The sequence below is a fragment of the Cyprinodon tularosa genome, unplaced genomic scaffold (genome assembly GCF_016077235.1).
Source record: "Cyprinodon tularosa strain WSP-4 unplaced genomic scaffold, ASM1607723v1 ctg1176, whole genome shotgun sequence".
Lineage (NCBI taxonomy): Eukaryota > Metazoa > Chordata > Actinopteri > Cyprinodontiformes > Cyprinodontidae > Cyprinodon > Cyprinodon tularosa.
In genome coordinates, this window is record NW_024037977.1 from 50,797 (window position 1) to 74,500 (window position 23,704).

The 23,704-nt window shown below is 46.8% G+C and overlaps 1 protein-coding gene across 1 annotated transcript in view; it reads left to right on the forward strand.

Annotated features, from left to right (window-relative positions):
- LOC119799208 (myosin-7B-like) overlaps positions 1 to 23,704 on the forward strand; it is a 39,467-nt gene extending 15,763 nt beyond the window's left edge. The window contains exons 13-45 of the mRNA XM_038309016.1: positions 841 to 959; positions 1,034 to 1,183; positions 1,549 to 1,719; positions 2,155 to 2,334; positions 3,244 to 3,376; positions 3,454 to 3,530; positions 5,370 to 5,457; positions 5,534 to 5,651; positions 6,564 to 6,687; positions 6,758 to 6,894; positions 7,047 to 7,217; positions 7,296 to 7,380; positions 12,948 to 13,190; positions 13,265 to 13,441; positions 13,552 to 13,697; positions 13,790 to 13,880; positions 13,957 to 14,114; positions 14,302 to 14,533; positions 15,016 to 15,142; positions 15,767 to 15,885; positions 15,994 to 16,190; positions 17,605 to 17,788; positions 17,868 to 18,033; positions 20,034 to 20,158; positions 20,232 to 20,347; positions 20,557 to 20,743; positions 20,861 to 21,070; positions 21,139 to 21,264; positions 21,342 to 21,432; positions 22,759 to 22,838; positions 22,934 to 23,038; positions 23,108 to 23,203; positions 23,403 to 23,704. Coding sequence (XP_038164944.1) covers positions 841 to 959; positions 1,034 to 1,183; positions 1,549 to 1,719; positions 2,155 to 2,334; positions 3,244 to 3,376; positions 3,454 to 3,530; positions 5,370 to 5,457; positions 5,534 to 5,651; positions 6,564 to 6,687; positions 6,758 to 6,894; positions 7,047 to 7,217; positions 7,296 to 7,380; positions 12,948 to 13,190; positions 13,265 to 13,441; positions 13,552 to 13,697; positions 13,790 to 13,880; positions 13,957 to 14,114; positions 14,302 to 14,533; positions 15,016 to 15,142; positions 15,767 to 15,885; positions 15,994 to 16,190; positions 17,605 to 17,788; positions 17,868 to 18,033; positions 20,034 to 20,158; positions 20,232 to 20,347; positions 20,557 to 20,743; positions 20,861 to 21,070; positions 21,139 to 21,264; positions 21,342 to 21,432; positions 22,759 to 22,838; positions 22,934 to 23,038; positions 23,108 to 23,203; positions 23,403 to 23,567 — 4,694 coding nt within the window. The 3' untranslated portion in view covers positions 23,568 to 23,704. The remainder of the gene's footprint in view (positions 1 to 840; positions 960 to 1,033; positions 1,184 to 1,548; positions 1,720 to 2,154; positions 2,335 to 3,243; positions 3,377 to 3,453; positions 3,531 to 5,369; positions 5,458 to 5,533; positions 5,652 to 6,563; positions 6,688 to 6,757; positions 6,895 to 7,046; positions 7,218 to 7,295; positions 7,381 to 12,947; positions 13,191 to 13,264; positions 13,442 to 13,551; positions 13,698 to 13,789; positions 13,881 to 13,956; positions 14,115 to 14,301; positions 14,534 to 15,015; positions 15,143 to 15,766; positions 15,886 to 15,993; positions 16,191 to 17,604; positions 17,789 to 17,867; positions 18,034 to 20,033; positions 20,159 to 20,231; positions 20,348 to 20,556; positions 20,744 to 20,860; positions 21,071 to 21,138; positions 21,265 to 21,341; positions 21,433 to 22,758; positions 22,839 to 22,933; positions 23,039 to 23,107; positions 23,204 to 23,402) is intronic.

The following is a 23,704-nucleotide window of genomic DNA, read 5'->3' on the forward strand; positions in this document are numbered from 1 at the left end:
TAGGGAGGCTTTAGTTCTCGACGTGGCCGACCCAGGTTGCAATCTGTGGTCCTTTTCGCGCATGTCTCTCCCTTCTCTTATACCCTTTTCCTGTCAGCCTACTGTTGATAAAAAGGAGCTGCTAGTGCCATAAAAACTCAAAGAGAAAAGACAATACATATGAAAAACTAGAGCAAATATTAAATAAATACTGAATGCAATCAAAGAGAACTTAAAAAAACACCAAGAAAAAAAAAATGGGGGGGTGGAGTTAAGGTCTTGCTCAGGGACCCAGAGTGGCAGACTGTGGGAGTGGGTTTGGAACTCTCAACCTCAGGATTCTGAGCTCTATGCCCTAACCACTAGGCCGCCCCTCCACCTAGAATAACATGAATAAAAGCATAACTGAAAACCTGAACTGAACCATAAAACCCAAAGCAGCAGATCAGGACAATGGATGAAATATTAGCAGGTCTGAGGCCATTTGGTTCAGGATCATAGATTTCAAACCCTAGATTTGTCCTTCCATCATGATCTCTAAGGGCTGCAGAGCTGAGCCCAGATGCATCGTTCCTTAAAGCCTAATATCTGCTTCCAAAGCAGAGAGTCAGATGATCCAGAAACATTTCATCAGCTTCCCGTTGAATTCAGTTTATTTCTATAGCTCCAATTCACACCATGTCTTCTCAGGTCACTTTATAGAGACAGTTCAACCAGATCATCCAGTCACATTAAAGGTTCAAAGTTTTCTATCTAAGGGAAAGCAGCTGATTGCGTTCACTCATTGCAGATATTCCCCTGCATTCAGTGTCTGTGCAGCGTGCCAGAAGGTTCTTTGTTCTTTCTCTGTCTTGCATCCAGGTGCTGACAAGGCAGCGTACCTGATGGGCATCAGCTCCTCCGAGCTGCTGAAGGGACTCCTGAACCCAAGAGTGAAAGTTGGAAATGAGTTCATAGTGAGAGGGCAGACTGTGGAGCAGGTAACCAGGAGATTCATCTCTGATTCACATAAAGTGGACTTGAATGAGTGGTTCCCGCCTGTGCCCGGCCCCAGGTGAACTACGCGGTGGCAGCTCTGGCCAAAGCCACGTACGACCGAATGTTCAAGTGGATGGTGGAACGAATCAACCTGTCTCTGTACACCGCTCTGCCTCGTCAGTACTTCATAGGAGTGCTGGACATTGCTGGGTTCGAGATCTTTGAGGTAAAACAAGAATCAGACCAACAAACAGGAAGTTCAGGTTCTAGACAGCTTCCAGAACCTTCAAAGGACTGGATACTTTAGCTTTCATAATCAATAGCTTTGCTTAAGCTTTTTGAACGTTCTGATATCAAACCTGCTTCCACCAGGAGAACCCACTGAGATCATTAGAAAGTACTAATCTACTGATATATACTAGCTATATTACTGCTTTCAAAGTAAAGGCCTATAAAACCCTATGCTGGAGATGAACAGTTTTAAGGAGGACCTGCCAAAGTTTTAGGAAGTTATTTTCAAATGATCAGCTTTTCATGACGCTTAATTACTAGTCTAGGAACTGCAGACATCATGTGCACCTTCTCCCACAGCTCAACAGCTTTGAACAGTTGTGCATCAACTTCACCAACGAGAAGCTGCAGCAGTATTTCAACCACCACATGTTCATCCTGGAGCAGGAGGAGTACAAGACTGAAGGGATTGAGTGGACCTTCATAGACTATGGCCTGGACTTACAGGCCTGCATCGACCTGATAGAGAGGGTAAGTCTGGCGTTACCTGGAGGAGGACGGAGACACAGCATGCTGGTGAAGATTCTAAGTTATCCAGATCATAGTTATTACAGAAAAGTTCAAATCAATCCACTGGACTTTGTTTCCAAGTTTGAAGATGTTTCTCTTCCATCCAGGAAGCTTTTTCAATTCAAAATGTCAGAAAGAGCGTTGAGTTCCAGGCTTTAGTAGCCCAGACCTACTGTATAAACCGCCATTGCAAAGGGGTGGACCGTTTTTGGTCAACTCTATACAACCTGGAACTCAACACCATTTCTGACATTTTTAATTGAAAAAGCTTCCTGGATGGAAGAGAAACATCTTTAAATTTGGAAACAAAGTCCAATAGATTGTTTTTGAACATTTTTGAAAGGAAGAGACAGTCTACATCCAATCACAGTAAGCTGCTGTTGTTTGTGTGTAAAGCCAATGGGAATCCTGTCCATCATGGAGGAGGAGTGCATGTTCCCCAAATCCACCGACCACAGCTTCAAAACCAAGTTATATGACAATCATCTGGGAAAATCTCCTAACTTCCAAAGACCACGGCCTGACAGGAAGCGCAAATATGAGACGCACTTTGAGCTGGTTCACTACGCTGGAGTGGTGGGTGGACCGATAGATGATGGATGGATGGATGGATGGATGGATGGATGGTGGTTGGATGGTGGTTGGATGGTGGTTGGATGGTGGTTGGATGGATGGATGGATGGATGGTGGGTGGGTGGTGGTTGGATGGTGGTCGGATGGTGGTTGGATGGTGGTTGGATGGATGGATGGATGGATGGTGGGTGGGTGGTGGTTGGATGGTGGTCGGATGGTGGTTGGATGGTGGTTGGATGGATGGATGGATGGATGGATGGATGGTGGGTGGGTGGTGGTTGGATGGTGGGTGGATGGTGGTTGGATGGTGGTGGGATGGTTGGATGGTGGTGGGATGGTTGGCTGGTGGTTGGATGGTGGTTGGATTGTGGTCGGATGGTGGTTGGATGGTGGTTGGATGGATGGATGGATGGATGGTGGGTGGGTGGTGGTTGGATGGTGGTGGGATGGTTGGATGGTGGTGGGATGGTTGGCTGGTGGTTGGATGGTGGTTGGATTGTGGTCGGATGGTGGTTGGATGGTGGTTGGATGGATGGATGGATGGATGGATGGTGGGTGGGTGGTGGTTGGATGGTGGGTGGATGGATGGATGGATGGATGGTGGGTGGGTGGTGGTTGGATGGTGGTGGGATGGTTGGATGGTGGTGGGATGGTTGGCTGGTGGTTGGATGGTGGTTGGATTGTGGTCGGATGGTGGTTGGATGGTGGTTGGATGGATGGATGGATGGATGGATGGTGGGTGGGTGGTGGTTGGATGGTGGGTGGATGGTGGTTGGATGGTGGTGGGATGGTTGGATGGTGGTGGGATGGTTGGCTGGTGGTTGGATGGTGGTTGGATTGTGGTCGGATGGTGGTTGGATGGTGGTTGGATGGTGGTTGGATTTTCTGCTAACATCTTCTCTGTGGATTTAGGTTCCGTATAACATCACAGGTTGGCTGGATAAGAACAGAGATCCTCTGAATGAGACGGTGGTCACTTTGTTCCAGAAATCATCCAATAAGCTCATGGCTGCGCTTTATGAGACCTACCTGTGCTCTGAAACAGGTAAGTCACTGAATGACCATCTAACCAGCGGCCACTGACCCAGCCAGCAACCATTGCCCTGGTATCTGTTATGACAGCTGCAGACCACAAGGGGGAGACCAAACAGAGGAGGAGAAAGGCTGCATCTTTCCAGACTGTTTCACAGATTCACAAGGTTAGTGAACTGAAAGGATAAAATCTAACGAGATAATTCCGTTGTATCTTTTCTGGTGTCATGTCACCAGGATGCTCAGAACAAGGCTGCCGGGTTTATTTATGTTGCTGGCAGTTTTTCTACCAGGGATAAAATATTTTCTAATTTTTGACACAATCTCTAAACGTTCCAGACATGTCCCGTTTTATTGACTGATGTCGTCTGTAAAGATTACCCTGTAGAACGCACCATGGAGTCTGAAGGAGGAGGGTCTTGAGGAGTCAGGAAGCTGAGGCAGAGGCATTTCTTGCAAGAAAAAATGTTCAAATTTATTTAACGTCCTCAGACGGGGAGATAGAGCTCAGGGAAGATCTGATTAGCAGTTCTCTAAACTGGTGAGAATCTGTGCTAATAAAAGCTTTGATGTATAGATCTGATCCTCAGCTTTTCCCACCGATAGAAGATTAAACCTCGTCTGCAGGGACATAAACTTTGCAGAAGGAGACGTTTGTAGCCCTAGAATCTCTTTTGGTCTTTCCTTAAGTCTGGTCTGATCACTATACTCTGCTTAGAGCCAAACCTGACCTGGTAAATATGCCTTCAGTGACTCTCAGACAGAGAGGACATTCCAGGGCCATGCCTGGATCAAAGGCCAACTGTTCCCTACAACGGAAAAATAAATGAAGCTTTTTTATCAGAATAGCTGCCCTCAGGCTGTGAGTGGAAATTAGAAGGAAAAGTTAGTTTTTCTGCTCAGATGTGCCTCCTGAAGAAATGTACTATTTATATGAAGCAGTTTCAGGTGTGTAAATACAGTTTTTACACTGATTCAGTGACCTGACCTCCCAGCTCACCAAGGTTCCCCTCTGAGAATATTGGTATCAGTCATAAGAGGGTGAAAACGTTATGACTGAGGAGCCGACAGATGTCAGATGTTTTTACGCACAGATGTGTGTGAAAACCCAGGCTCAATCAATGGAAGCAACATCTGCATGTTCATTTAGAAAAATCTAGATCCAATTAGACTAAGGCCTGGAAAAGCATTTTCCTGCTGCTCCCGCCCCCCTCCCCCCCCCTGCCTGTCCCTGCCTTGCTGTGTCTTGTCTTTTCTGAAGTCCAAGCGCTTCTGGGCCCTTTGGACCAGTGAGGTGGTGTTTCCAGTCCAGGTGAGGGTGTCTGTGATGAATGTGGTGCTGCTGACCACCTCTACAGCTGAGCTGTTGATGAGCAGTGGAGCGTGGTTAGAACGCTTCTTCCTGAAGTCTTGAACGCCATCTTCAGAGTTCCAGCATCAATCTCTGGGATGATTGGCGGGCGTTCGGACCTAAGGAGACAGTGGAAGTCGTGCTGGAGGCGATGCTGGTTTGGCTGACCCTGCAAACGTATATTTATGCAGATCTGCTGCTATCTGCAGTCGGTGTATTTAACTTTAATATGTTCCAAACAGGGTTTTGCCTATCAACTTAATTATTAAGTTAAAATAAAACATGCGCTTTTGGAACCCTTGTTTTATAAAATAAGAACATGGGCTCCTAATTGGGAGGGGCAGTGATGGCCTAGTGGTTAGAGCATAGAGCTTGGAATCCAAAAGATCTGAGTTCAACTCCCACAGACTGCCACTCTGAGGCCTTGAGCAAGACCCTTAACACCACACTGCTCCCCAGGCACCCACAATGGCAGCCCACTGCTCCCCAAGGGAATTGGTTAAATGCAAAGTTAAATTCCTCCATTGTGAGGTCATTAAAGTTCAGTTATCAATTGTTCTTAAAACGATAGTTGGATGAACAGCCGAGTCTGACAGGAGGACTGACAGGAAGTCCCTCCCCATGAAACAAAATCTTCACTTTTTGTCTTTCGCAGGAGAACCTGAACAAGCTGATGGCGAATCTCCGCAGCACTAAGCCTCACTTTGTTCGCTGCATCATCCCCAACGAGAGCAAGAGTCCAGGTATACGAGTCAGACTTGTGTGTTTTATCCCCGGCTAGTCAGATCATTTTGACGGGTTCTGGTGTCTGCTTCCCAGGGGTAATGGATCCTTTCCTGGTCCTCCATCAGCTGAGGTGTAACGGAGTCCTGGAGGGGATTCGGATTTGCAGGATAGGCTTTCCAAACCGGATCATTTATGCTGAATTCAGACAGCGGTGAGTTCCCAAGCCAACATGGACTTAAGGTTTGGATCCAGTTCCTGGGATCTGGACCAACTTGATATTGGTGGAAGCAGCTTTCTGACGAACGTTTTCCATCTCTGAACGTTGATCCAACCAAGCTGTTATTGGGACACTCCGGAGTGTCTCAGGCCTCCCCCAGAGGGTGTACCACCCCCACCCCCCCTTCTTGCCCCCTGCCGCACCTCGGCTGAGACATTCCTGAGGTGAGACGTCTGATCCAGTCCTCATACAGACTGTCTGGTTCACTGGGACAACCAGAACCCCCACCATCCAGGAGAACCGAGGACTGGCCGGTACCCTTCAACCAGCTTTTATTGTCATTCCATCTGTACAAAGCAATGATTAGCAGATAACCCATCCCCTTGGGGAGCAGTGTGGGTTAAGTGTTTTGCTCCGGAACCCAGAGTGGCAGTCTGTGGGAGTGGGGCTTGAACTCAGAACCTCTGGAACCCAAGGGCGTTGCCCTAGACACTAGGCCGCCACTCCCCCTTCTGGACCTGAGGTGGTCCTCCACAGAGACGGGGTTCAGATGAAGGCCCAGCAGGGAGGAGCTGAAAAGTCCAAAATCAGGTTTGCAGGAAGGATCATTAGAGCTGCGCCTCCCACAGTCCAGGACCTGTCCGGGTCAAAGGTCAGGGACAGCTCTGCAGACCCCACGCGTACTGCTGCTGTTGATAGGATGTGGAAACCAGCAGCAACCTTACACCTAATCAGGCTGCAGCTCTAATGGGATCTCTGCTCCCAGCCGTGGTGTTGCCATGGAGACATTGTTTCTACTGGTCTGTGGTTTAATCCTGATGGATTTACTGGCTAAAACCTGGACATGATGACCGACAGAAGGACGATCCCTCTCCGTTTGTTAAAGGAATCTGTTTTTTCTGTCAGATATCGGATCCTGAACCCGTCTGCCGTCCCAGAGGACTCCTATATGGACAGCAGGAGGGCTACAGAAAAGCTACTGGGCTCTATGGACATCGATCACACCCAGTACAAGTTTGGACAAACAAAGGTACGATGATCTTGCTGGATTCTGACGGATCAAATGTTAAATGACACGGCCTTGACTGCCTGTTCTTCAGGTTTTCTTTAAGGCTGGTTTGTTGGGACAGCTGGAGGACATGAGGGACAGCCGTCTGTCCCACATCATCACCGCTGTCCAGGCCCTGTGCCGAGGGAAGCTAATGAGGTCGGAGCTGCAGGAGCTGAGGATGAAAAGGTCAATATGGCCGCCATCGAGCTTGGTCTCCACATGCTTCCTGATCCTGTTGGTCGTTAAGCGAACTCCTCTGCTGAGAGCATTCAGGTTCTGCAGCGCCGGTTGGTCACTGGTTTTTTAATGGTGTGTTTGGTTTGTGCTTCTCCTGTCAGGGATGCTTCCATGGTCCTCCAGTTCAACATCAGGGCCTTCTTCTCTGTGCGGACTTGGCCCTGGATGATGCTGTTCTATAAGCTCCGCCCACTGCTGAAGAGTGCCCAGGTGGAGAAGGAACTGGCCGCTCTGAAAGAGGACTTTGCTAAGCTGAAGGAGGCATTTGAAAGGTCAGCTGACCGTCCCCCATTGGATGGGAACCTGTGGAGAATGTTTTCCTGAGGTTCTCTTTGGATCCTCCCCCTCAGGTCGGAGACGAAGCGCCAGGTAGCGGAGCAGCTGCAGGTGGCGATGGTCCAGGAGAAGAGGGATCTGGCTCTGCAGCTTCACGCTGTAAGAAACGCTACAGCATCACTTCCATTTCATTGATCAACTAGAAACAGACAGACAGGTCAAAGGTCATCTCATGCCCATACAGCAGTCTGCTGTGTTTGCCCCTCAGATCCCTGAACGCCTTGCCCCTCCAGCTACTACATTATGGAGATTTTAACTAATCTGCAGAAAAATCTTTGAAAATAAGTCAAAGGATCAACAAAAGTCTGAAGGAAAATATTTAAACAGTCTTTTATAGTCGTTGAAAACTTCAAGGTTTGATGTTCAATTTAGAGGTTTTCAACAATATAACAGTAATGCTACGTTCACACCAGATGCACTTTAAGCAGCATGAGCTGCTTTACATGCGCAGTCAATGGTTGACGCGCATCAAGGCGCAACAAAAGGTCCTGCAGCGCCTCCTGAGCCACGGGGCGCATTTCAAAGGCAGCAGCTGCTGGAGTTGGAAAAATTGACCTTTTGCTGCTGGGATTCCCAGTGACGGCGCGAATGGGGGGGTCTGACACAGAAATAATCTCTGAAGGCAGGATGGTAATCTGGATGAACTGACTGCACAGACCATGTTTTCAGGAGGACTTTCTCACTTCAACATAGATTCTAACTACTTTCTACCCGCTGATCACAGCTAATATAGCAAAGCTGCTCTCTGGCATCGAACTCAGGAGCAGCAGAAGCTTCTGGACTCACTTTACTGGACGTCTGACCTTAATGAGGATCAGAGACGAAGCAGCAGGAGCTTCTTTGTGAATGTAGCATTGTAAAATCTGGATATCCAAATTTTAAGTTTTTTGTCGTCTGCATTTTGAATTCTGATGTTTCTTTATTAATCTTCTGTGCAGTAAACAGTTTTCATTATACACTCCTCATAGAATCATCCAACATCATCTAAAGTATAACTGACCTCTAATGTCTCTTATTATACTCGCTTCTTCACTTCTTGAACCGGATCTCATTCTTTTGTTCTGTTTCAAGCATTATTTGTTAGTTTCCTCAAAAAAAAATAACTTCCTCATATATGGAGGCAAATACATGTTGCTTTCACTTTTAGGATATTAGAGTTTTATTTAAAATCCAAGGAACATTTTGTACAAAAACATCTAAATTGTGAAGCAAATAACTAGTCCTTATGCTGGGGTAGAGGACGTCCCACTTCAATAAACATCCTGAATTATTGTGATTCCAGTCTGAATGCTGATTCCTTAGTTTTACTAAACGTTTTTACGGAGACACATCTAGTTAACTATTGAAGGATTTATAGAATCTATAATTTATGGAAATGTATTGTCTTTAGATACTGCATAGGCTTCTGTAGATTTGATCCTTTTTAAATGATTTTATGTTGTAGACAGTTTCAAGTACATTTTCTGATGTATTTACTTTTAGCAGCTTCCTTTGCTTCCTATAATAGTTGTATTCCATATAGTTTACAGGTAAACATGTTCTGGCCAATGCACCAATGGTGGAAGCTCATCTGTAGAATTCCCTTATGAAAGAAAGAAGGACACTTGAAACATGATTCACATCATTTTATCATCCAGAGGGGGGGAAACATTTATTTAAATTCTGAATTCCTACAGCAGCCTTCAACACTTCATAAGTTCAGCGCTACATCATCAGACATCTCAGTTTCCCCCCAACTCTCATTTCATCTCAGGCTGTTTTATCGTCTCAATATCGCTTTAAAAATGCACAGGAGTATGATGTCGAAAGCTTCCTGGAATTCACGTTTGCTGGTCGAAGCCAGAGGTTCCTCTGGCACTGGAAAAATGTTTATACAGACGTTCTCTGTTTAAGCCAAAACCTGTTACTATATCCTCTAACTGCAAACGAATCGCCATTAGATACCTTATTATTGCTCAGACTCATACTTGACTTTCAGCATGTACTGCTAGGATTATAAGGCCACGAATAAGGATATATAAGGCAGTACAGCTGCTTCTATATTTGGCCAGCCAGAATTCTACACAGGAAATTAGCTATAAAAATAATAAGAAAGAAATGACTGAGCTCTGGAGACAGAGCCTCTTCTCACTGCTACTAATGGGATCCTGAAGCTTTTCCATTCAGTCTGTAGGAAATGGAGAGAGAAGGTTTAAAAGCAAGGCTTCGACTTTATGGGTCACCCTGAATGTTTGGGGTTAGAATCACCCGAACCCAAAACATGATGAAGAAAAGCAGAGGTTCAATTCAATTCAATTCAATTCAGTTTATTTATATAGCGCCAAATTCACAACACATGTCATCTCAAGGCACTTTACAGTTCAACCAGATCAAATTGATACAAAGTTTTCTATCTAAGGAAAACCAGTTGATTGCATTGACTCATTGACTCAAATACAATCCCCCACACTAAGCATGCTTGTAGCGACAGTGGAGAGGAAAAACTCCCTTTTAACAGGAAGAAACCTCCAGCAGAACCAGGCTCAGTGTGAGCGGCCATCTGCCGAGGCCGACTGGGGTTCAAGGAGACAGAAGCAGAGATACAAAAAGCAGCTGTAAAAGGCGGCCCCGTCCAGGAAACACACAGCCAGGCAGACGAGCTCCAAGGCAGCTCCCATGCCAGAGGACGAAGAAAGCACATCCACTCAGTCACGGTCAGAGAAACAGGACCACACTGGAAAACAGGCCGATCTCCAACATCTATAAACAAGGGTGTTGATAGAAGCAGCACAGCTGATGTTTCTTTCCAGGATGACGTCACAGCCAAACAGGAACAGACGAGGCAAAGCTACTCTGAGGAAAAGCAGAGAGAGCAGAAGGTTAGAGATTGAACTAACAGATTCTGCAGAATAGGAGAACAGAGAGAGAATGAAGCAGAATGATGAAATGGGGGTCCCTATGTCCTCCAGAAGTCTAAGCCTATAGCAGCATAACTATAGAGATAGCTCAGGATAACCTGAGCCACTCTAACTATAAGCTTTATCAAAAAGGAAAGTTTTAAGCCTAGCCTTAAAAGTAGACAGGGTGTCTGCCTCACGGACTAAAACTGGTAGTTGGTTCCACAGGAGAGGAGCCTGATAACTAAAAGATCTGCCTCCCATTCTACTTTTAGAAATTCTAGGAACCACTAGTAAACCTGCAGATTGAGAGCGAAGTGCTCTGTTAGGAACATAAGGAACAATCAGATCTCTGATATAAGATGGAGCTTGGCCATTTAAGGCTTTATATGTGAGAAGGAGGATTTTAAATTCTATTCTTGATTTAACAGGAAGCCAATGAAGAGAAGCCAGGATAGGCGAGATATGATCTCTCTTTTTAATTTTCATTAGAACTCTGGCTGCAGCATTTTGGATCAGCTGAAGGCTTTTAACTACAGTTTGTGGACTTCCTGATAGTAAAGAATTACAATAGTCCAGCCTTGAAGTAACAAATGCATGGACTAGTTTCTCAGCATCACCCCTGGACAGGATATTTCTAATTTTTGCAATGTTCCTCAGATGAAAGAAGGAAATTCTAGAAACCTCCTTGATATGGGACCTAAATGACAGGTCCTGATCAAAAACAACACCAAGATTTTTTACTTTATTATCTGAAATCAGTTTAATCCCATCCAAATGAAGTGACTGGCTAATCAGTTTCTTTTTCAGAGACTCTGGTCCAAAGACTATAACTTCTGTTTTGTCTGCATTCAGAAGCAGAAAGTTAAGAGTCATCCAGGTTTTTATGTCTTCAAGACATGCCTGTAATCTATGTAATGGGTTAGCTTCATCTGGATTTATAGACAGATATAGCTGGGTATCATCAGCATAACAGTGGAAATTAATCCCATGCTGTCTAATAATTCTACCAATTGGGAGCATGTATAAAGTAAAGAGAATTGGTCCTAGCACTGATCCCTGTGGTACTCCACAGGTAACCTTTGAGCGTGTTGAAGATCTATCATTAACATGAACAAACTGAATTCGATCAGATAGATAAGATTTAAACCAGTCTAGTGCTGTTCCTTTAATTCCAACAAAATATTCAAGTCTTTCTAAAAGAATATTATGGTCAACTGTATCAAATGCAGCACTAAGATCCAACAGGACGAGCACAGATACAAGTCCATTATCTGAGGCCATGAGAATATCATTAGTGACTTTCACCAGAGCTGTTTCAGTGCTATGATGAGCTCTAAAGCCAGACTGAAACTCTTCAAAAAGTTCATTATGGTGGAAGTGATCGCAAACTTGTTTGGCAACTACTTTCTCAAGAATTTTGGATAAGAAAGGAAGATTGGATATAGGTCTATAATTGACCAAGTCATCTGGGTCAAGAGACGGTTTCTTAAGCAGAGGTTTAATTACAGCAACCTTAAAAGCTTTAGGTACATATCCCTGTAACAGAGATAGATTAATCACATCTAAAATGGAGGAGGAGATCAAAGGGAATACCTCCTTAAATAACCTGGTTGGAACTGGATCTAACATACAAGTTGAAGGCTTAGATGAAGACAATAATTTTGCTAATTCAGAGAGTTCAACTGGATCAAAGCAGTCTAAACCCAGTTCAGATTCCATGACTACCTCAGGTACAATCGCGGATAGAGGAGTGCTTATGATCTTATTTTTAATAAGATCAATCTTATTTATAAAGAATCCCATAAAGTCATTGCTGCTAAGAGCAGGTGGAATGGACGGTTCAACAGAGCTATGGCTCTGGGTGAGTTTGGCAACTGTATTAAAAAGAAATCTAGGATTATTCTTATTCTCCTCTATTAATGAGGAGAAGTATGCTGCTCTTGCTTTACAAAGGGTCCTCTTATACAGCAGTAAACCATTTTTCCAGACTAGGAAGGACTCTCGCAGGCCTGTGGAGCGATATTTTCTCTCCAGTTTCCTAGCATTTTGCTTCAAAGTACGCAGCTCTGCATTAAACCAAGGAGCAAGCTTTCTATTTTTAACGGTTTTCATTTTCAAAGGAGCTGCGTTGTCTAAGGCAATACGCAGAGAACTAGCAACCCCATCAACAAAATCATCAACCTGTGAAGGGGAATAAGCTAAACTTTTGCCGGTTCAGATATGAACCCAGCCATTGAAAAATATTCCCTCCCTCAAGGATTAGAAACTGAAACCATGTTTTGAAAATGTGACCCACTGAAGAAACCAATCAGATAAAACATGTATGACAGCATGAAGTAGGCGAATGAAGCAGCTGGGAAAACTGGAACTGCTGTTGGACTGAGATGATCTGCTTTAAGGCAGAAGATCCTGCAGGAAGATGTCCTGCAGACGGCCATGGGGTGGTCAGGTGTAGACTGACCTTCAGTTCACTCCTGTTATCTTTGTCAGATCTTCATGAACCGTCTTATTCCAAATCATTGCTCGTATTCTTACTGCAGATGGACGTCATGCTAACGCTTGGTTCTTTGCTCCGGTTCTGAGCGGTGATGCTGTGGGCTGGACTGCTGATGCAGACCGGGGAGAGTTTATTTTCACAGAGCACAGGTCGATCCTCTGACCTTCTGGAAATGAAGCTGCTGCACTGAGGCAGAACCTTTAACCCCTTCAGGGTAGCAGGAGACCTGCTGGTCGGAAGAACATCAGCTGTTATGGACATTAGTGGACGTATCTTTCTATTCCATCCAGGAGCAGGACAACCTGATGGACGCAGAGGAGCGCTGCAACCAGCTCATCCAATCTAAAGTCTCCCTGGAGTCAAAGCTGAAGGAGATGCAGGAGCGTTTGGAGGATGAGGAGGAGGTGAGTGCCAGCCTGACATCCAGGAAGCGTCAGCTGGAGGAGGAGGTGCTGATGCTGAAGAGAGACGTGGACGACCTGGAAATGACTCTAGCCAAGGTGGAGAAGGAGCGACACAGTGTAGAGAACAAGGTGTGGGACGACAGAGACAGCTTTACTCGCTGCACACCCCCCCCCCGGCTGAAAAACTCCTCCTCTCTTCGCAGGTCAAGAACTTAACCAATGAGATGCGAGTCCTGGATGAATCGGTGGCGTCACTGAGCAGAGAAAAAGCTGCCCTCCTGGAGGCTCACCAGCAGGTCCTGATTGACCTTCAGGCTCAGGAGGACAAGGTCAACATCCTGGCGAAGGTTAAAGCGCGGCTGGAGCAGCAGGTGGAAAACGTAAGAAAAGTTTTAGTCTAGTCTGATCTCACTGACGAGCTCATCAACGCCGTCGCTGTCATCCATTTACTGCCAGGTAGGAAATGATCCACCCTGCTTCCTTCTGGTAGGTGGAAACGTCTCTAGAGCAGGAGAAGAAGGCCCGAGCTGACCTGGAGCGTACCAAGAGGAAACTGGAGGGGGACTGGAAGCTCTCCATGGACTCAGTGAAGGACTTGGAGAAGCAGAGGGAAGACATGGAGGACAGATTGAAGAAGTAAGACAAACTCTTTTCTTCCTGTGAAGATAAACATTACAGGAAATGGGTCCAACTTTAATATCTATGATTGGGATTTTATTCTTTCACAGAAAAGACTTTGAGTTGGGTCAGGTCCATGAAAAGCTGGAGGATGAGCAAACTTTGAATGTTCAGCTTCAAAAAAGAATCAAAGAGCTTCAGGTGGGTCAGAGAAGCAGACATCTCCTGATCTTTCCCTGAAAGACATGGCTTCACTCAGGTCTGCGCTTTCCTGCAGACCCGCATTGAGGAGCTGGAGGAAACCCTGGAGGCGGAGCGGGCGTGGCGCGTCAAGGCGGAACGCCAGAGGAACGACGTGGCAAAAGAGCTGGAGGAGCTGGGAGAGACGCTGGAGGAGGCAGGAGGAGCTTCAGCGGCTCAGATCGCCCTCAACAGGTAGAGAATGAAACAATTAAAAATAGGAAAAAGATCCAGGAGGAGATTTGATTCACAGAACTAAACTGGAGGATTTGTGTTTTATTGCTCTTTTTATCTATATTTTCTTGGCGGCTTTGGGCTGGGATAGATGGGCAGAGCGTCGGGGGTTCTGATTCACAGCCGTCTGTCTGTCCGTGTGAAACAGGAAGCGGGAGGCAGACTTCCAAAAGATGCGGCGGGACCTGGAAGAGGCGGGGCTTCACCACGAGGCGATAGCAGCCGGTCTCAGGAAGAAGCACTCGGACACGGTGGCAGAGCTCAGCGAGCAGATAGACGCTCTGCAGCGAGTCAAACAAAGACTGGAGAAGGAAAAGACAGAGATGCGCCTGGAGGCCGATGACCTGGCGGCTAACGTGGAGCAGCTAAGCCGAGCGAAGGTGAAACTGCAGCACAAACGCTTTAGCAGAATAAAAAAACCAACAAAGCTTCTGTCTGAACAGGAATGCTGATGAAAAATGCTGGAGCTCCTTTACTGACACCTCTGTACCTTAGGTGCACAAAGCAGCAGTACTGCAGATCCTCCCTCCCAGCTGCTGGTTGACTTTTTCATCTCAAAGATTTCTTGTAAATGCTCCAAGTTTATCAGATCAAGGACAGTTTTTCTCCTGCTACCTTTATTTGCAAGGGTTGTAATCTGTTCAATATTAGTTTTTATCCAGCAGCACATTTATCTGCACAGATGGTGATGATCGTTAACCCAGCATTTTCACGCTTCTTAGCACAGATTTGCTGGTTTTCCTTAAACCTGCTGCTGTTTTTCCTTTCCTGTTATTTGGTCAGGGTCCCTATCAGCAGTTTTATTCATTGTTACACCTGAGCTTCCCCAGCGCAGGATTCTAACGTCCTCTCTGGTGTTCAGGGGGCTCTGGAGAAGATGTGCAGAGTGTATGAAGACCAGCTGAATGAAAGCAGGAGCAGAGCTGATGAGCTGCAGAGGCAACTGGCTGAAGTTTCTGCTCAGAAAGCTCGAGCTCTAACAGAAGCCGGTAAACAGCTTTTCTCTTTATTTCCATTCATGTAATTAACTCTCTATGACACTAAATGATGATCTATCAAAGCCTGAAATGGTTCAGATCCTAACCCAGCTTTGAGGAGGACAGGCTGCTGCTCCTCTAGGAATATCTAACAGCTGCTGCCAATCCAGATGTTTCCCTGCAGGAAGAAAAGTCCTGGACTGGATTCAGGAATTATGGGAAGCAAGCAGAGACCAATAAAGGCAGGAGAGGTGCTATGTCTAGATATGCTATGACATCATCCAGAAAGACCTGGACCACTGAGAGCAGATGTACATCAGATGTAGAGCAGTCTTTAAGCGTAGTATGGCTGAAGGGTTAGGGTTTTTATTATTTTATATGCGTGAATATGGATAAATGTTTGATCAGTGTTTGTAAAATGAAATGTGCCCTAATCAGCGTTGGTCATGTGGTGAAAACAGCTCAGTGTCATCTGCATAACGGTGAAGCAGCAGCATGGAGCAACCCACGCCGTCGTGGTTAACGCCAGACGATGGTTGTCATGGCAACAGAACGACTTTTCAGCTCAGACTAATCTGGACGAGAATAAAACTTTTCCAGCGTTACTGTTCTAATATGCTTTGCTGTTGAGTGCAGCTGAGTGCAGCCGGCGTCTAGAGGAACGGGAGGCTCTGATTGGTCAGCTGCAGCGCTGCAAGGCTAACCTTAGTCAGGATACGGAGAACCTGAAGAAGCAAATGGAGGAAGACTGCAAGGTAACACTGAAGCAATCCCCATTGTTCCACCATTAAAAGCAACCAATGAGCAATCTTTGACTCCTAACCGCTGAATGATCACAGTCATGCTTTGTGTTTCTGCCGAAGGCTCGCGTGGCTCTCGCTCACGCCGTGCAAGCGTCCCGCCATGACTGCAGTCTGCTGACGGGGCAGCTGGAGGATGAGCAGGAGGCCAAAGCTGAACTGCAGAAGGCCTTATCTAAAGCCAACAGTCAGGTGGTGGAGTGGAGAACCAAATATGAGACCCAAGCTGTGCTGAAGATAGAGGAGCTGGAGGAAGCAAAGTGAGAGGACACATGCAGACACTGTTACTCTGGCCCAACCTGAAAGCAATTCACTGAATGTTCTCAATTTAAGCTAAACGTGAAGAATGTTTTATCTCAAGAGTTAAAATAAGGATGAAAATGAATCAATCAATCATCAACCCGCCCTCCAGCGGGGAATTACCTTGTTCTCTGGATAAGACTGAACTGTCAAACCAGGCTAGGGACTCGTATGGATAATCATCCTCCATCAGATTATCATGGTCCAAACCAGAGTTCCCAGTGCCGCGCTGCAGCCGATGGAGATCCACAGCCCGCTTCAGTAACCAATGTTTTAAATAAACGCTTTAAATTATCCCACTGACTGTCTCGCCTGAATACTGGGTCCTACATTCTGAGCTTATGACAGTTCCTATCCATGGCGTTTCCTATCCATGGCGTTTCCTATCCAGGGCGTTTCCTATCCAGGGTTTTTCCTATCCAGGGCGTTTCCTATCCAGGGTGTTTCCTATCCAGGGTGTTTCCTATCCAGGGCGTTTCCTATCCAGGGCGTTTCCTATCCAGGGCGTTTCCTATCCAGGGTGTTTCCTATCCAGGGTGTTTCCTATCCAGGGCGTTTCCTATCCAGGGCGTTTCCTATCCAGGGCGTTTCCTATCTGCAGCGTTTCCTATCCATGGCGTTTCCTATCCAGAGCGTTTCCTATCCAGAGCGTTTCCTATCCGGGGCGTTTCCTATCCGGGGCGTTTCCTATCCAGAGCGTTTCCTATCCGGGGCGTTTCCTATCCGGGGCGTTTCCTATCCGGGGCGTTTCCTATCCGGGGCGTTTCCTATCCGGGGCGTTTCCTATCCGGGGCGTTTCCTATCCGGGGCGTTTCCTATCCGGGGCGTTTCCTATCCGGGGCGTTTCCTATCCGGGGCGTTTCCTATCCGGGGCGTTTCCTATCCAGGGCGTTTCCTATCCAGAGTGTTTCCTATCCAGAGCGTTTCCTATCCAGGGCGTTTCCTATCCAGGGCGTTTCCTATCCAGGGCGTTTCTTTTCAGGGATGTTACCTAAACAGGGCGTTTCCTATCCAGGGCGTTTCCTATCCGGGGCGTTTCCTATCCAGGGCGTTTCTTTTCAGGGATGTTACCTTTACAGGCTTTTGTTATTCAGGTTTTAGAGTTGTACTCTATCCAGGCTGTTGCCTACAGACAAGCTGCCATTCCATTGCAGACATAGACGGCCATAAATTCACAAACTCAAACCTAAGAACAGACCAGACTTTGTTTTTTCTTGAACTACCTGGACTGAAACGTATGCATGAACGGAGAGAACATTTCAGCTAAAGATAGAGATAAAGATCTGTCCCCAGAACCCTCTGGCTAATATGCTAACTTTCTAACAAGTCTGAAGCCTCCTACTGATAAATTTTAAATGATTTTAATGTTTCCAGGAAGAAGTTAGTTGTGAAACTGCAGACTGCTGAAGAAGCGGTGGAGGCCGCTCAGGCTAAATGTTCGTCTCTTGAGAAAACCAAGCAGCGTCTCCAGGCTGACAACGATGACCTCACAGCTCAACTGGAGCGCTCCACTGCTGCAAACCTGGCTCTGGACAAGAAGCAGCGGACCTTTGACAAGGTTAGTCCAGATGTCCGACAGTCTCTGTGACCTGCAGAGGTGGACATGAAGATCAGAGGATCTGTGATTTCTGATGCAGCTGCTGAGTGACTGGAAGATGAAGTTTGAGGAAAGCCAGATGGAGCTGGAGACGTCTCAGAGAGACTCTCGCAGTCTGAGCACAGAGCTCTTCAAACTAAAGAGCAGCTATGAAGAAGCTCTGGACCATCTGGAGACGGTTAAACGAGAAAATAAAAACCTGCAAGGTATCTGCATGACTCTGGCTTTTATGCATCTGGTCTTGTCATAAAAGGACATCAGACACCAAGTTGGGCTCCTGCAGTTCAACCATCATATGGAGATTATCAGTAAATGTTTCTCTCTTAGAAAGATATTGAGTGAAAACAGAATTCCTTCAGGACCAAGAATCAAATTATATCCCAACTGTTTATAATGATTTAACGGGACACCATGTGACTGTCATACGTTGTCCTGTGAACACGACCAACTGTCTTTGGACAACAGATGAAAGGATGAATCAACCTTAAAACATAGTCGAACAGAAAACTCTACACCTAAAGGGTAGCCAGATTCTTTTCCATTGGTCCTTGATTTTCCGTTATTCCATCATGTTCTACTCTCCCATATGAGTTTAGTGTCATTTGGAGCCGTTCTGAAGATATTCCGTTAGGTTATATCCAGTAACGTCTTCCTATGGGCAACGACTTGAAGGCACAAACTAAACTGTTCATCATTTATTCTTTATGGTACGCCAGCATTCAGAACATGGAGGCCAATCACTGCCCCCCAGACATCCGCCGTTAGATTTTTAGATCTTTTAAAAACAAAGCGGCGTGTGTATGACATCATCCGTGCGGTGGACTGTAGTAGTGACAGGCAGGCCGGGCCACAGGCGGCTACGCTCTACCCCTTCTATTCATTCTAACTCATCTGAATCGTTCATCTGGAGAGCGAGATCATCTGTGGTAGCAGCACTGGGCATCTTCCAGGCATGAGAGGAAAACTAGCAGCAGTTCAGCGGACAGGATGAATGAATGCTAGCCGGCGCACGCGGATGATGTCATACACACGCTGCTTTGTTTTTAGTAGAACATGATGGAATAACGGGAAATCAAGGAAACAATGGGAAAAAAATGAAATTCCCCTTCAATCAAAACATAACAACCTCCTCGAGATCAAAGGTTTGAGTTAAACTCTGGACTAAACAAGTTAAACTGAACTAAACTTCTATGAACACAAAGTAAGAAGGAATGACGATGGCTGGAAAACATATTCAATAAAAAGAGGCAATGAAATCGTAGTTCAGCTGAATTTGGAATGTGGTCAAATAATGTCAGAAACATTATTTGGTTAAATCAATTTATTAAATCAGAAATCACTAAACTTTTAGACATTTGATTCTTCTGTGGTTTAAGGTAAGAACTGAGCTCCTTTAGCGAAGTTTGACATAAAGCTAACCAAGCTAGCAGCTAGCAGACATTCTTGGTTATATTTTAGTAATCGGATTTAAGGAGCACGTCAGGCGTTGATCTTATGTCAGAATTTAAAGCGGCCAGGGTTAACCCTAACCCTGGCCGCCACAGTTGGGCTAACGTTAGCCCTGGCCGCCACAGTTGGGCTAACGTTAGCCCTGGCTGCATTTAGCCTCAGAGCTCCACTGGTTGCCACGGTCCTCTCAACATCAGATGTTTTTTAAAATTATTCATTAAATCATAAATGTTCCATATAGTGAAACTTAATGTTCTAGCCTCAAATGATCTTAAAACTTTAGAACTTTGAACTTAATCCTCTGATCTCTCTGTGAGCGCTAACCTGGAAGCTGCTGCTGCCGCAGTGCATGCTGGGACAGCTGTTAGTCTGGAGAACAGACACATCTGCTCTGATGCATGCTGGATAAAGAGGGAGGGGCCAGAACAGCATCCTGGGACTTTGTCCGTTCCCTGTCTGCTGTTCTAGTGAACTGGACCAGCGCTAGGCTGATGGTGTTTCACAGGAACGCACAAGTACACAGAATGAGATACGGTCTATCAGTAGAACCTTTTGTCCCAAACAACGTTGGGAGACAGGATTGCATGTCCCTGTGGAAGTGTCTCCTGAAGCTTCTAGAATTTGCAAAAAGCAGCATAGACGTCGGTCCCCCGTGTCCTTGATGAAAACCATGTTTTAAGGCATAACAATGTCCATTACCGAACATGTTTATAATGAACACCAGCAGACAGCTCTGTTATGGTGTGAACTTTTCCAGATGAAATCCTTGAGCTAACGGACCAGATTAGTGAGGAAGGAAAGACCATTCATGAGCTGGAGAGGATGAAGAAGGTTCTGGATGTGGAGAAAAGCAGCATCCGAGCAGCTCTGGAAGAGGCTGAGGTAAGGCTTCCCTTGAACCTGGATACCTGTGAACGTTCCTGACCTGGTAACCTTCCACCTCTCCACCAATCAGGGCACACTGGAGCACGAGGAGGGCAAGAACCTGAGATTCCAGATGGAGCTGCAGCGGATTCGAAATGAGATAGACCAGAAGATTGCCGAGAAAGATGAAGAGCTTGATACCCTCAGGTACCAAACAAGATGGAAGCTTTGATTGCAAACTGCTGACGTCACAGATTACATAGTGGAGATATAGGATGGTTCTGGTCAAAGCAACCGGGAAAGGGAGAGAGAGCAAACAACAAAACGTCATCAGCCTAAAATGATCAGTCTGTGAAAACTGCAAACCAGCTGGAGAAAACAGTGAATAACATCCACAGATTTGCTCTGCCCCCCAGGAGGAACCATCAGCGATCTCTGGAGGGCATGCAGACCAGTTTGGAGGCAGAAAGCCGCGCTCGCATGGAAGCCGTCCGTCTGAAGAAAAAGATGGAATCAGACCTGAATGAGATGGAGGTCCAGTTAGCACACGCTAACCGGCAGTCAGCTGAGAGCCAGAAGATCATCAGACACCTGCAGACCCAGGTAACCTCACCTGACCAGCTCACCTGCAGCTACGGCCGTGAAAAATGATGGAGAGGCTCCAGCTGATTCCCTCCGTCTCTGCTAACTGCCAACAAGATGTCTTAACTTCTGCCGCAGGTGAAGGAGCAGCAGGTGGAGCTGGAGGACAAAGTCCAGGTGGCCAACCAGCTGCAGGAGCAGGTCATTGTGTTGGAGCGCAGCTGTGCACTGATGACAGCAGAGGAGGCGGAGCTAAGAGGCGTCCTGGAACAGACAGACCGCGCCCGAAAGATGGTTGAAAGTGATCTGGTTGAGGCGTCCGAGAGAGTAAACCACCTCACGGTGCAGGTAGGTCTACAGAGGGAAGGAGACGCCATGACAGGAGGAGTTCTGACCTGAGGTTCTCCGTGTTCCAGAACGCGGCTCTGCTGAACCAGAAGAGGAAGCTGGAGACGGACCTGTCCCTGCTGACAGGACAGGTGGACGAGGCCATGCAGGAGAGCCGCAGCGCTGAGGAGAAAGCCAAGAAGGCCATCACTGACGTCAGTCCTCACTCCTCAGCCAGTTTAGAGACCACCCAACATCAAACATCATGGCTGCCTCCCTGTTGTCTCACCAGGCGGCTGTGATGGCCGAGGAGCTGAAGAAGGAGCAGGACAGCAGCAATGTTCTGGAGAGGATGAAGAGGAGCATGGAGTCCACAGTGAAAGGTGCACCTGGGGTGCCACTCCTTATTTGGTCATGCTGGTTCTGATTGGATGCTGAAGTTTCAAAGGCTGACCTTTAGGGCGGGACTAACAGATCAGTGGCAGCCATCTTAGTATTAGTCTAGTTTTAATCAGCAATTCATAAAATATTTAAGTTTAAAATTTGGAAAAGGAACCGATTCCTTCCCAGACTGGAAGCTGCTGCCCTGCTGTTGGCTTTGGTCTGTTTGAGCGCAGATCTCTGAGCTCTCCTCTGAGTCCAGATGTTCTCAGCCTCGTGGAGACCAGGACGACATTTGGAGCTCCGCTAGCTCCGCTAGCTGACTGAAGCTCCGCTAGCTGACTGAAGCTCCGCTAACTGACTGAAGCTCCGCTAGCTAACTGAAGCTCTGCTAGCTCTGCTAGCTGACTGGAGCTCCGCTAACTGACTGAAGCTCCGCTAGCTGACTGAAGCTCTGCTAGCTCTGCTAGCTGACTGGAGCTCCGCTAACTGACTGAAGCTCCGCTAGCTAACTGAAGCTCCGCTAGCTCCACTAGCTGACTGAAGCTCCGCTAGCTGACTGAAGCTCTGCTAGCTGACTGAAGCTCTGCTAGCTTTGCTAGCTGACTGGAGCTCCGCTAACTGACTGAAGCTCCGCTAGCTCCACTAGCTGACTGAAGCTCCGCTAGCTGACTGAAGCTCTGCTAGCTTTGCTAGCTGACTGGAGCTCCGCTAACTGACTGAAGCTCCGCTAGCTAACTGAAGCTCCGCTAGCTCCACTAGCTGACTGAAGCTCCGCTAGCTGACTGAAGCTCTGCTAGCTTTGCTAGCTGACTGGAGCTCCGCTAACTGACTGAAGCTCTGCTAGCTAACTGAAGCTCTGCTAGCCCCACTAGCTAACTGAAGCTCTGCTAGCTCTGCTAGCTGAATGGAGCTTCACTTTGATTTTACCTGGAGTTAAAGTTGAACTCAGTTTAAAAGCAGAGAGTCGCCCTTTAAATAACCCGTTTCTCTGGAGGACGAAACTTTTCCTCAGAACCACTGAAAGTCTTTCTGAGTTTGCTGAACCGCCTGATTAAAAACTGCAGTTTGAAATAAAGTTAAAGTCAAGCCTTCAACGTTACATACTGGATTTATATATGAATAGATTTGGGTCAGATTGGGATTTAAAGTCTGTTTTATTGAAGCTAACTGGATAAAACATCGTCAGGCTGAATCTGCTGGATTCAGATCCAAAGAAAGCAAACAGATGTTATTTTATTCTGTTGCTTCGCTGCTCGATTAGTCGGTTGGAACTTGAACGACTGGGATTTCAGCTCCTCCACTGACTCGTTCTGTTGGTCCGACAGACCTGCAGCTGAAACTGGACGAGGCGGAGCAGACGGCCCAGAAGGGAGGAAAGAAGCAGCTTCATAAACTGGAGACCAGGGTAAGGAAAAACTGATGTTAGGCTGAAGGAACCCTGGATCAAACCAGAGAGAGGTCTGTAGACTGCTGGTCTGAGGTCTGCGCTGCTGTTTCCAGGTCCGCCAGCTTCAGCTGGAACTGCTGGAGGAGAAAAAGAGGAGCGAGGAGTATGAGAAGGAAGTCCGCCGCTATGAGAGGAGAGTCAAAGAGCTGATGTACCAGGTCCGACCCGCCTGCCTCTGCACCTGATCTCCTGCTGGTTCTGTGCTTGATTGCTTCTGTCTCCTGCAGTCGGAGGAGGACAGGAAGACCTTAGTGAGGATGCAGGAGCTGATCGAGAAGCTTCAGAGCAAAGCCAAGAGCTACAAGAGACAAGCTGAGAACGCTGTAAGTCTTTAGAACCCTCTGGGAACCAGATCCAGGTCCAAAGGTGGTTCAGCTCAAACTATTTAAAACATCGTTTGATGAAGGAAAGAATTCAACCTGCAGCTCATTGATTATGTGAAAGATTCTGGAAACCGGATCAGAACCTTCTGCAGCAGCCGGGGTCTTTAACCTTCCAGGTGTTTCTCTATCTGTCCACCAGGAGGAGCAGGTGAGCAGCACCACCGTGCGCTTCAGAAAGATCCAACATGAGCTGGACGACGCCGAGGAGAGAGCCGACATCGCCGAGACGACCGTCAACAAGCTGCGGATCCGAACCCGCGAACCCGCTGTGGCTCTGCTCAGCCCCACTCAGACGGGCCTCTAGGCCCACAGCACTGCTGCCTCCTTCATCCTCATCATCCTCAGTCCTGATCCCTCCGGCTGAAGGATGATGATCAATGTTTGCTTTGCTCTGTACTTCGGTATTTCCTGGTTTCACTAATAAACGATTGATTGCTGCAG